Here is a 13,998-nt window from a genome sequence, read left to right on the forward strand (position 1 = left end):
AGAAAAATTCCTGTATATCATTGACAATACACCATGAGCTACTCTTGTAGCCCATCTGCACTGCTCAGAGAACTTCATATCTGCCTGTACAATAACCCCAGGTCCTTTTCATTCTCTACCACTGTCAGTGTAGTACCACAGAGTTGATACATTGCTCTGGGGTTGCTGTTTCCCATATGTAGTACTTTACATTTGTCAATGTTAAACTTCATTTACCACCTCTCAGCCCATCTGCTCAACCTTTCCAGATCTTGTTGCAGCAGCATAGTGTCAGTAGTGTCCTTGACAACCCTACGAACCTTTGTATCGTCTGCAAACTTGGATATTAAGCTTGATATACCATCATCAATATCATTTATAAATACAGAAAACAATAATGGACCCAACACTGAACCCTGAGGGACTCCACTAATAACATTAGTCCACGATGAGCAGTGCCCATTGATTACCACTCTCTGTCTTCTCCCCCTCAACCACCCTTTTATCCATAGCAGCAATTTGCCTCCAATGTCACACTGCTCCAATTTGTGTAGCAGTCTTCCATGTGCAACAGTATCAAAAGCCTTTCTAAGATCCAAGTATATAATATCAAAGCTATTCCCTGCATCCAGTTCTTTTGTGACTGCATCATAGTATCCAATCAAATTGGTCAGGCAAGACTTCCCCGTAACAAAACCATGCTGTGTCTGAGCTATAACTGAAGTCATGTTTAGATGATCCTGCAGTCCTTTTTTAACCAGTGTCTCCATTAATTTTCCTGGAACAGAACTTAAACTCACAGGTCTATAATTACTTGTGTCAGCCTTTGATCCTCCTTTGTGAATTGGGATCACATTTGGACATCTCCAGTTTGTGGGTACCTCCCCTGAGTCGAAAGAAGTTCTCATAATTATGGCTAGGGGTTTCCTTACTTCCTTTGCTGCCTCCTTTAATATAACTGGATAGATCCCATCCACCCCAGGTGCCTTTTTTATGTTTATCCTCAACAATCTCTCCTCCACTTTCCTCTCAGTTATTACAAAATCATCCAGCTCACTGCCAATGTTTACTTTACCTACATCATTCTCCTTCCTGAATAACTCCTCATGCGTGAATGTAGATGCAAAATACTCGTTTAGATTGTTAGCCACCTGAGCAGGATCGTCAACTGTTGAACCATCAATATCCAGTGGACCAATCTGATTCATCCCTTTCCTTCTTGAGTTTAAATAGGTAAAGAACTCTTTTCTGTTTTTCTTTGCATCCTTTGCTAAGGATTTTTCGTAGTCTGCCTTTGCCTGCCTAATCTCCTTTGTGACTTGGTTACAGACCAACTTATATCTATCATAGGCTTCCATGTCACCCATTAATTTGTATGTATCCCATGCATTTTTCTTCTCTGCCACATGTCTCATTAGTTCATCTGACAACCATTTAGGCCTAAACCTTGAACAATATTTCTTAGTTGGTATGTAAAGCCTGGTAGCCTCCAAGATTAGTTCCTTGAATGCTTCCCATTTTGAGTTTCCTGTTGGTAACATCATCAGTTGGTCCCACTGTATAGAATTTAAATACTGTCTCAGACCATCATAGTCGCCTTTACAAAAACAAAAACCCTTCCCTTTACCTCTGATGGTAGTTACCTCCTTGAGTAAATCCCACTTCAACACACTGTGATCACTGCCACCTAGTGGTTCATTTATCTGCAGATTCTTATTGCATGAAGAATCACTACTGATAATCAGATCAAGAGTATTGCTCCCTCTTGTTGCCTCACGAACATGCTGATGTAGAAAACAATCATCCAATAAATCCACAAAAGCCTTGCTAGTGTGCGAGTGACCAACCCACAAATTCCAGTCAATATCTGGGAAATTAAAATCCCCCATTATAAGACTCTCTGATTCACTGGCCCACTCTATTTCCCTGTACAATATCTTATTATACTCATCAGAGTCATATAGCACACTCCTACTCTCAATTTTGATTTCCCTATGCTTATGTCACACCAAACTGACTCGACACTGGCCAGCGATATCAGCTGGCCTCACTTCCTTGGATTTAATGTGTTTCTGAACTAATAGCATAACCCCTCCTCCCTTCCTATCCTGTCTATCCTTTCTGTAGTCGTTGTACTCCCCAAATTCGAGTTCCGCATTCCTTATATCTGTCTGACACCATGTCTCTGATATCCCAACAATATCTGCCTTTGATGTTTTGAGCAATACCTCAAATTAAATCAAATTTATATACTGAACTCCTAGCATTGGTGTAAACGCAAGTATTCATTCACCTGTTTCTATTCTTAGCTACGCTAACACAACCCATGTGTTTACTTGTACTGGAATGACTCCCAGCATTCTCTGAAATATCCTGCATTTTGTTTTTCAGGCTTCTGCTCATTCCAATAGAAGCAGTGAAAGAATCACTTTCACCTCTGCCAGTGGCTGCTGTTAATCTATTAGTCTTTGTATCCCCCCCAAGCTAGTAGTTTTCCGACCCACTTAATACTGCCTCGATAGCATCAGCAAATATTCTTGCACCCTTTCTATTTAAGTGTATCCCATCCCTGTAGAAGCAGTCTCTCCTGTTAACAAGTACAGTTCAGGCTGAAAAAAATTCTACCACTTGAGCCTTGCACAATCTTTCCAGGGCCGAATTGATCGACAAGGCTCTCATCATATACTCCCTCCTATCGTGTCTGGGAAGAATTGCAGACACTTTCAAATTCAACCGTAATTCACGGCTTTTTTTCAACAGTGATCTCTACTTGTGTAATTCTGCCGGTTTCTTACTCTTGATATCATTAGCGCCAACGTGTACAACTATATCTCCTTTTGTGCCCTTAATAGATGATATCTGCTCTACAACGTCATCAACCTTTGCCCCTGGCAGACATAGCATGATCCTGGTCCACCTATCCTTTTTACAAAGCATGTTCCCTGTTTCCCTGACAATAGAGTCACCAACAACTTCTAGTTCCTGTGGGACCAGCGCTGCCTTGGGGGTTGCCGCTGTGTTGCGTGATGACCATGTGCAAGCTCTGGTGTTGATGTGGGCAGCTGAGAGCTTGATGGGCCCCTCAATTTAGTTCCTTCGAGGGCATCCACCCTGTCCTTCAAGCTCTCATATAGGCCCATAACAACGCTGAGTTGTTGCTTGATTTCGTTACACTCCTTGTATCGTGCACACACAAAGACATCCCCTATGTCAATATCATGTCCCGTACCTAAATGCTCCACAAACATCATGGAAGCAGTGCATTTTAAAAGGCTGTGATTCAGAAGGCAACTGCCCCCTTCAGTTCTCCTCTGAGCCACAGCACTTCCATTAGCTTGAGCCTTTTGCTTTGCTGCTCTGGTCTGAGTCATGATTTCGATTAATTGCGATAAAATTTCAATTTCAGTACAAAATTATAACCCTAAACTTGTATCCCAACTCAGTTATAACGGTATATATATTTTTCAGTGTCAAGTATTAATTATCTTCGAGTTCCCTTTATATAACTTCCGTATCAGTTATGTATTAATTAATTATGTTATGTGTGTAATCTAAGTCGTTATATGTATTTAGTTAAAAGTACAATTTAATTGACAACGAAGTTGAACAAGTTTAATAGATTCTACCAATCAGCTGACAATATTACACTATACTATACTAACTCTATCTAGTTTGGTATATAACGTATCGTATGACAAAGGCGGCAAGTTACGAACGTTAAATCTACGGACACTTAAGTATTAATTAACTTTCAAATCTCGCTGTCTCAATTCAGAATAATCTAAGAATCCTGACTAGGTCTATAAGCTACTTATAGAAAATAATTTGAATGAAAAAATGGTCAGTAAGGTGGCTAAATATGGCTAAAAAACTTCTCTTTCTGCGGAGCTGCAACTTGTAACACGTGGATTTGATACCCTTACCGATACTTTTATGCAATTACAAGGCCAAGTAAAGAATAAATACACTAGATTAATCAGAAAATCACAAAATAATGCTATACTACTAAATTTAAATCAAAAGTTTTAGGAAAATAATAATTTCAAATCAATAAATAAGAAAAATCCATGTAGCGGCTTTGAACACGTTTGGCTCCCACTAGCCTTATAGCACATCATTTTCAGAATTTAAAGACTGCTATCAAAGAAATTGATGAAAACAGTTTGCAGCAGTGGAAAACTTTTTTCTTCATTCACAGAGGCTAGTAAAAGTTGGAGTTTCTCATTTTGAAAATATTTTGCATGGCAAAAAAAACTAAAAAATTGTGCTTATTTTGGTTAGAATTCTAGCATTGTACACTTAATGCATTCAAAAATTTAATTAAAATTGTTTCCCATCTTTTGTGAAACCTCTATTTTTAAGCATTGTGTCTGTTCTTTCCCCCATCCCCAAATACATTATTTCTTCATAAAAGTTTTTGTCTCAAAGCTTCTTTGAATTTATTCAAATAAAACTCCTCAATATTATATAAACTTTGGAAACTTTAGAGTAATATAAGTTAATAAAGTTTGATGCTTTTTAATTCTCTGATGTTTTAATCTTTGGTAGATTAATACATACCTGTATAGTGAATGATACTGCTGAACCATTTTGGATACAAAAAATAAAAGACAATGACAATTTTTTAGGTAGCATCCAATTCATTTTTGAAAATTCTCTTAATGGTAAGAATATTTGCAATTTTTTACTTTAAAAAAAAAAAAAAAAAAAAAGAAAAATCTGATAAACAGGGTGAGCCATGTGTCTGTTTACCAGGAAATAATTTTAAGAGTAATTTAAATCTTGAAGTCAGTTTCATGCCCATATTACTTCATAATATAAATATTGTATTTAAAACATTTAAATGAATTGTTCAAACTGTTTTCAGTAATTCTCAGTAAATTTTCTCTCCTCAGTAAACTGACATATGACCTACCCTGTATGCAATAAGGACTGCCACATGTGTGTGCAGGTTGTGCACTGCACAAAGTTATCTAATTTGTTTTTGATTATACTTTACTGTAAACTTTACTTAAATATTATAGTACCAGCTCATTACTTTGCTTTATCATCAAAAATGTTTCAGCTATAAATTATATTTTTCAATCTTGCTGACTTAGGAAGCTTTGTTCCCTTCCGTGACACATCTCACTTTAAACTCAAAAGCATTACTGTGATTGGGTTTAGGAGCTCCTCATCAGATGTTAGACAGCCTTGATTAGCAGCCCTGTGCCAAACAGTGAACAATATGCAATCTAAATGAGCGACCGAGTTGAATGAGGAAGAAAAACTTCCAATTGCAAACAAAATAAGTGTCAGGAATTTTAGTAACTGGAGATTACTATGCAACATTTCTTCATCAGAAGTGATCATAGATGTTGGAAGCTGGTGTGCTTATTCTCCATGACAATGCAAGCCTCATCAATCTATAGCTTGTTTTCACCAGTTACACCAATTTTTAGTGTGGGAAACACTGCCTCACCCACTTATAGTCCTAGTGAGGCCTGGTAATTACGATCTATTCCGCAAGCCCAAGGAACCATTGCAATATAATTTCAAATTTTATTTCAAAATTTTTTGTGTATTTTACTAAATTTATTAAAGAATTTTATTAAAAGAAAAATGAAAGAAGCTGCATATAAAAGAAAATTTAAAGACAAGACAATAAATAGAAATATGGGGAGCAATCTAGATGCATTATGGATGCAACTTTTCAGCAACAGAATATAAATTTATACTGTACAAAATGTGTACTACCCCCCCTTTTCTGTTTTGTTTCATTTTCTTTTGTTTGTTTTTCTATTTTGGGTTTATTTTCTTTTTCTTTTTTTTACTCAGGCTTTAAAACCCATGTACATAAATATAAGGCAACTGACCTTTAAAGGGTAGGATAAGTTTTCTCGGTCTCTCTTATTGACCAGCCAGGGTGAGTTGCTTTCTTATGATGTCTTCTCCCTTTTCTTATTTGTCTGGAAACCTGACCACCAAGAGGGTTTATGCATATGATCAAGGGATCAGTATACATGCTGTATACAGGGTGATTCACTACCAGTGCGACAAACTTGCAGGAGGTGTAGGGGCACAAAGATGAATCGGAATCACATAGCATTGCAGGGTCCGAAATGCCTTCGTCATCACGTAGAGGACGTTGAACGAGAGGTCGCATGAACAGCGATCCCGCTGGAAGTCAGCATTTGCGAACCGTTTCTGTTGAAGAAACCAAGTAGCAAAAGTCTTCCGGAGTGGATAACTGCAGGCTCCAATGATTGGATGCGTTGCAGATGGTATGAACTCATTTGATTTGTTGACAGTATCCTCCATACAGTGGATTGGGAAATACCCAATCGTTGTCTTATCACTTGAGTACTCCTACTCGGATTGCCTTCTGCAAGACGTAGGACATTCTCCTCATTGTCTGACGTCCTCGTCATTCGCTCTCAATTCATGGTACCTCTCATGAAACAACCAGTCTCACGTAACCTTCTGTGCACACGTGCGAAAATCGTATGATGAGGAGCACGCCTGTGCAGGAAACGTTCCTGGTACAAGCACAGAGCGGTGCGCCCATTACAGTCCGCAGCTCCAAATGCGAGGTGCATGTCGACCAGTTCAACATTTGAATACTCGTCCATCCTACTGCCTCAGGAACCAGTTCGCAAATGCTGACTTCCAGCGGGATCGCTGTTCACGCGACCTCCCGCTCAACGTCCTCTACCCCATGACGAAGGCATTTCGGACCCTACAATGCTATGTGATTCCAATTCGTCTTTGTGCCCCCTACACCTCCAAGTTTGTCGCACTGGTAGTGAATCACCCTGTATAGACAAGACTTCAGTTATAGCTCGGACACAGCATGGTTTTGTTAAGGGAAAGTCTTGCCTGACCAATTTGATTAGATACTATGATGCAGTCACAAAAGAACTGGATGCAGGGAATAACTTTGATATTATATATTTGGATCTTAGAAAGGCTTTTGATGCTGTTGCATGTGGAAGACTGCTGCACAAATTGGAGCAGTGTGGCATTGGAGGCAAATTGCTGCTATGGATAAAGGGATGGTTGAGGGGGAGAAGACAGAGAGTGGTAATCAATGGACACTGCTCATCATGGACTAATGTTATTATTGGAGTCCGTTAGGGTTCAGTGTTGGGTCCATTATTGTTTTCTATATTTATAAATGATATGTCCTAGTTTGCAGTCGATACAAAGGTTGGCAGGGTTGTTAAGGACACTACTGATGCTATGCTGCTGCAACAGGATCTGGAAAGGTTGAGCAGATGGGCTGAGAGGTAGCAAATGAAGTTTAACATTGACAAATGTAAAGTACTACATATGGGAAAAAGCAACCCCAGAGCAACGTATCAACTCTGTGGTACTACACTGACAGTGGTAGAGAATGAAAGGGACCTGGGGGTGGTTGTGCAGGCAGATATGAAGTTTTCTGAGCAGTGCAGATGGGCTGCAAGAGTAGCTCATGGTATCTTGTCAATGATATACAGGAATTTTTCTAGCGGGGATAAGGAGGTGATTATTCCCTTATTTCAAGAAGGATGTAGAGCTGCTGGAATGAGTACAGAGAAGGGCAACAAGATTAGTGAATGGAACAAACGGTTGCTCTTATGAAGAAAGGCCTAAGTTTTAAAAATTACAGTGTCTGGAGACTAGGCACCGGCGAGGTGATCTGATAGAGGTGTATAAAGCCTTGAATGGTTTGAGCATGCTCAGTGCCGATGGGATTCTTCCTCTTGCTCAGAATAATCACTTGAGAGGGCATAAATTCAGATTGAGGAAAGACAGATGTAGGATAGATGTGTGGAAATTTGCCTTTAGCCAGCGGGTAGTTGGTTGGTGGAACAGACTTCCATCCCTTGTTGTGAAAGTTGATAGCCTAAATAAATTTAAAGCTCAGCTGGACAGGTATTTCGAATGAACAGAGGGGTGAAATGGAAGTGTTTTTTTTTTTTTTTGGCTGATGCTGCATAAGCTTGCTTTCTTGAATCATATGCCTCTACTAATGCTAATGCTATACAGGTAAATAATTTGACAAGGTTATTACTTTTACAAGGAGGCGCCTCCGCAGCCAGGTGGGAAGGAGCAGCAGTGCGTAGCACACGCTTCTTCTTGATTAGACCGGGGTTCGAGCCTGTCACCACCAAATACAGAGGATGCGTCAAGGTTAGGGAATGACCACCGCATATCACCGAGCAATATGGCCTTAGTTGCTAATGCTCCTAAAAAAAATAACAAATAACAAACTTCTACAAGGTAAACCGATCGAGATGTTTAAGGATTTGAAAAGTTTGAGTTAACTGCTTATAAATTCCGAAAGAATTTTTAGGAATCTCTGGTTGCACCTTAGCAATGGTAGAAATGTTACTAACCCCGGTGTAACCCCCATATGCAAGTCCTGAAATCTGCATCTAGCATAATGCATGTGACCACCCAGGTGTGAACCAACATGAATGGGTCAAGGTGTAGTGTCTGTACCAGTTAATTGAAAAATTTTCTCAATTTAAGAAAGGATTGGATTAATACTTGAAAGAAATAAAGGACAAAAGGTGACCTTGGTTGCTTTATTTTATTTATTTTTTGGCTGGTGCTGCATAAGTTTGTTTCTTTACACCATTTTTCGATTACTAATAGTGACAAGTTAGTTAATGTATGCAGTACGTTTCAGGCTTGTTATGTTTTTATTTCTTAAATTAATTAGTTTTTTTTTTCTGTGATTAAAAAGCGAAAAGTAAATAACTAATTATCTTGTAACCAAGATGCATTTAGCGCTAAAGCCTCAAGCTGCGAGCGAATTTAGACTATGTATATATTAAGTGCAATAGCATCATTAATACACAGCCATTTGTGAATAAACAGAATATTTATAAGGCGGCATCGTTTTGGCACGTTCATGGCACCTTCACAAGGAGTTGCCATGATATTGTACTACTTCGAATAAGTAACGCTTCACCTAAGGAGAAGACTAATGTTACTTATTCTCAGATAGGTACCACCACCCAGATGGCACCATTTCAGGGCCATTTGGCCCTTCTTCGGTGGGTGATATTGCACTACTTATTCGAAGTAGTGCAATATCATGGCAACGTGTTGGGAAGATAATCACAATATGAGATATAACTTAAAATGATGCTGCCTTATAAATATTCTGTTTATTCAGTAAAGGCTGTGTATTAATGATGCTATTGCACTTAATATATACATAGTCTAAATTTGCTCGCAGCTTGAGGCTTTAGCCCTAAATGCATCTTAGTCTAAATACATCTTACACCATCAGGCATCTCTCATATTGTGGAGTTATACTTCATAACTGTTTTGCCATCATTGCATCACTTGGGTATCTGCCCACCCATCGAAGAGAAGCCAACAAGTTTTGAAACGGTGCCGTCTGGGGGGGCCTGATGGCCACTGAGTTTCCTTGAATAGGTAACAACAATCTTCTTTACTGGGGAAGCGTTGCCTATTTGAGGAATATATGAGCTTTGTGTGTGAGTCGAAGGAGCTGGGTTTCCTCGAATAGGTAACAACAGTCTTCTCTACTGGGGAAGCGTTGCCTATTTGAGGAATATATGAGCTTTGAGTGTGAGCTGAAGGAGCAACTGTCCCTTTCTTCCTTCTATGGCATTTCCTTCCTCTACCTCTCCTACTATCACCTTCCTACATCTCTATCTCTTTTCTAAGTCTAATAAGGATAGTATGAGGATAACTGGGAACTTTATCCCATACCATACCATATTTCAAAACGGTGCCGTCTGGGTGGTGGTACCTATCTGAGAATAAGTAACATTAGTCTTCTCCTTAGGTGATGTTGTTGTTGTTATTTGGTTTTTAGGAGCATTAGCAACTAAGGCCATATTGCTCCGGGATATGCGGTGGTCATTCTCTGACCTTTCCGCATCCTCCATATTTGGTGGTGACGGGCTCGAACCCCGGTCTAATCAAGAAGCATATGCTACGCACTGCTGCTCCTTCCCACCTGGCTACGGAGACGCCTTCCTTAGGTGAAGCGTTACTTATTCGAAGTAGTGCAATATCATGGCAACTCGTTGTGAAGGTATTCACAATATGTGATATAACTTAAAACGATTCCGCCTTATAAATATTCTGTTTATTCAGAAATGGCTGTGTATTAATGATGCTATTGCACTTAATATATACATAGTCTTATCTTGTAACCTTAATTATTAATTGCTTAACTAACACTATTAGTTGATTGTGTTCATTTCACTGCACAATACTTCCCAACATAATATTCACTCCACATTTTATAATACTTTATAATCAACAGTGCATACACGAAATTCAGCGTGTATTTTTGGTTTTGTGATTTAAAAAATTGTGCTATACTGTCAATGTGTTTGTGATTTATTTACTTATTTCTTAACAAGGCATCTTCATGGTGAAATGATCAAGGTGTTTAAGGCCATGTAAAGTTTTAGTAAACTGCTCATAAATTCCAAAAGAATCTTTAGAAATTTCTGGTTGCACCTTCACAATGATAAAAATGTTGCTAACCATGGTTATGTTATGTAATCTAACCGTGATTATGTAAAAAATGTGGTAATGTTGCTAACCTCCATATGTGAGTCCTGAAATGCTGTACCTATTGTATTGCAGGTGACCACAAGGTGAGAACACTTAAACAGGGATCTAGGTCTAGTGTCCACCGTGTTATCAGGCAGTACTAGATGGTAGATGACTTTCATCAGCCAGTGCAATACCACCACTTATCGGAAGCTCAAAGTGGGAAAACACATTTATTTTCCAGAGCAATGCTCCAACAAACCCCATTTCTTTTACAATAATTGTAGTGTGGTTATTAATTAATCTGAACTATATTTTGAACAGGCTGGGAATAGGAAACTTGATTCTGTTCCTAGAAAAAAAAAAAAAAAAAAAAAACTGCACAAATGCTAGTTGAGCATTCTGGTCTCTTGCCAAAGCTAGTGGCCACAACCTTTGTCCATGTATACTTCCACTCCTGTTAAAACCTGATGGTTCATTGCCTTCTCAGCTAAAGATAAAGCCAGCCAACTTACTAGCATCCTACTTTTCTTCTAGCTCTTGTATTGCTGATCTTGGTAAACCACCTGCTACCATTCCCAGTACACTCCACTCAATATTTCCTTTGGTCTTCTGTGAGAAGAATTTTAAGCAATCTTATGTCAAGAAAGCTCCAGGTCCTGATGATATTTCTCCACTTGTTCTCAGGTCCTGTACATTTGTTCCTATGCTCCTGTTCTCAGTTGCCTTTTTTAAACTTTCCTCTTCCATTGGTGTTTTTCCTTATGCTGGGAAATTTGCTTATATCCAGCCAGTTCCAAAAAAATAGGTGACAAATCCTTCCAATTCAGTTATCCTCCCACTGCACTCACCTCTACTCTCTCTAATCCATTAACAGCCGCTAAACTAAACCAAGTTCAGAATATAGGCTAAGTTCAAACCAAGAGTTTGAACTTAGACTATATTCTGATATAGTGACATATATACTTGATGAACTGCTGATGATGGTTGGGCTTAATTTGGTTTATCTGCACTTGCTGCTAACATTGTTTAGTCTGCCAAGATGTACCTCATGTGGAGATCACATCTTTAGTGACCCCATCACTTCTTTTGGACTTCATTGAATTGAGTCAGCTAACGTGGTTTCTTCTTTCTGGTGGCATCTTCATTAAGTCTGAACTTCATCAGTATGCACTTTTTATAATTGATGGACTGAAAAGGTATGAAGCAGAAACAGAATGTCTATGAGACAGAGAGTGGAGAGACTCTGTTAGAGATGAGTCATTAATTAGCCTAACTGCCCTCTTTTGAATGGAATCTAGAAGCCCGAGAGAGGTTTTGAGAGAACCGTCCCAGATGTGGGAACAATGTTACATGGTATGACGGATTTGTGATTTGTACAGAGTGGATATTAGATTACCATCTTTGAACTGTAGATTTAAAATATATTTTTAACAGCACTGCATGGTAAACTGTAAAGAAAGTGGTCAGCATAATGACATCATCATACCCTTTATGAAGAAAATCACAGAAGCCAAAGTTTACAGGACCACGATTATGTGACATTGCTCTTTTTAATGATGTACAAGTGTATGTGAAGCTTTGATTCTATGTAGCTGAGCTGCTTCTTTTGCTTGTTTATAGTAAAATAAATAAAAAGCAAATTGCAGCCATTATCAATCCACTGCAGGATGAGGGAAATGGGCCATAATCTGCCATACTGGTCCAGTACAAGTTGGCAGATCAATCATATTTAGCAGTCAGGCACTTGAACCCTGGTCTACTCAGAGTGTGTGCTACTGGACTCCTGACCACTTGGCTATGGAGGCCTCCACAGCTGCTTAAAAAATGCTGTAGACAGTTTACTGCTTCTGAAGTATAGTACATATTTTTTAAAAATTATGTGCTGCAAAAATCCTGTCATTACCCATCTCATCTGTCCATCCCCATCTAATAATATTTAATTTTTCCTTAAATTTGTTCAAACTACCCACTTTCACCAGATGATATTTTTTTTCCAATAATCAATTAATCTCTGGCTTGAAAGCAAATTTTTGCACATCTGTTCTGCAGCCATCCTTTTATGTAGCTTTTATATACCATTTATATGGCATCCTTTTTATATAACTATTTCAGAAGGGATGCATAAAACATAATTACATTGCAGGAATGTATATCAGTAGAATAAATAAAATGCAAGGGGAATGTGCACCTATAATAGTTTATATATTTTTAGCTGTTATGTGCCGACCGGGCTAGCCGAGTGGGTAAAGTACCTGCCCGGCAACCCAAAGGTCGCGGGTTCGATTCCCGCCTCGGGCTTGGATCAAAGTACTGCAAAAACCTTGGGAGGTGCAATATGGCCATAGAAGCCGATGCGCCAACAACTACCAAATCAAAAAAAAATCAGCTGTTATGTACTCATTTAGAAAAAATTGGTAAATTTGACTTCACATATAATGCAGGTGTTGTTTTCTGACATTAGCATTATATTAAGTTTGTAATGTACAGAATTTTATACATTAGATCTTATTATTGCTTTGCAGGTGATCTTTTAAAAGGAACACTGAAATTGATTTATTTTGTCTTGGATACCCATGAAGAGTTGTGTGCTGTTTGGGCACACAAAAATTTTGTAGCTGCTTTAGTACAGACGTCCAAACAACTGAAGTAAGTTTGTTCTCTTTATTAAGATGTATAAATTTAATGATCAATGTACATACCATAAAATTTCCATAATTCATTGTTGTTCATTATTCAGCAATAATTGAGTGAAGATGTTACTTGAGTGGCACAAATGAAGCACTTTAAAACTCTGTGAAATCTAAATATCTGTACGTTTCCAGTTGGAAATTATATACAGATGGAAATCAGGCATTTTGTGGGGTTCTACAACTTCATCAACAACTGCAAGGACAGAAAAAAATGAATGGGAGAAAAATATATTTAAATTGTTAATAATATCTTTATTGCATTCAGTAAATAGTTACAGGGATGCCTGATGCAATACAATGCCCGGACAATGTTATAAGTTACTATAAAAAATTATTATAAGTTACTTAAGACTGTAATTATGACTTAAGGGTATTTAAGTAAATACATTTTAAGGATAGATTTGAATTAAATTTAAGAACTCTATATACTTTCTATCATTACTACTTCACCATTAAAAAGAGAAGAATAGTGAAAGTTTTGATGTGAGGTGTGATCAAAACGTTTAGGGACCAACTTTGTCTTGAAATTGCTGCATTATATTGAGTTGTCACTGAATATGTTGTGACTTGATAAAACGTGCTCAGTGGCTCAGATATTCATAGTAACATGAATCACCCATTTATCTGCAGTTATTCTGAATTTGCTTGCTTTGAATAGGTGTTTTATGTGTTTTGTAACATTTTAAAATGACCGATTTTACTGATTAGCAAATTTGCATAAAATTTTGTTTTAAATTAAGGGAAAGTGAAACAGAAACCTATGAAATGCTAAAAAATCTTCCTGAGAAATGCTGTGCATTGTTTAAAGACTCAA

The 13,998-nt window shown here is 38.1% G+C and overlaps 1 protein-coding gene across 1 annotated transcript in view; it reads left to right on the top strand.

The window, feature by feature from the left end:
* Nucleotides 1-13,998, top strand: part of LOC150077276 (protein saal1-like) — a 242,943-nt gene that overhangs the window by 181,986 nt on the left and 46,959 nt on the right. Inside the window, exons 9-10 of the mRNA XM_090385838.1 lie at nucleotides 4,528-4,643; nucleotides 13,017-13,140. Of these exons, the coding sequence (XP_090241964.1) occupies nucleotides 4,528-4,643; nucleotides 13,017-13,140 (240 nt within the window). The remainder of the gene's footprint in view (nucleotides 1-4,527; nucleotides 4,644-13,016; nucleotides 13,141-13,998) is intronic.

Source organism: Mastigoproctus giganteus, chromosome 12 (assembly GCF_048544385.1).
Source record: "Mastigoproctus giganteus isolate SK-2022 chromosome 12, ASM4854438v1, whole genome shotgun sequence".
Lineage (NCBI taxonomy): Eukaryota > Metazoa > Arthropoda > Arachnida > Uropygi > Thelyphonidae > Mastigoproctus > Mastigoproctus giganteus.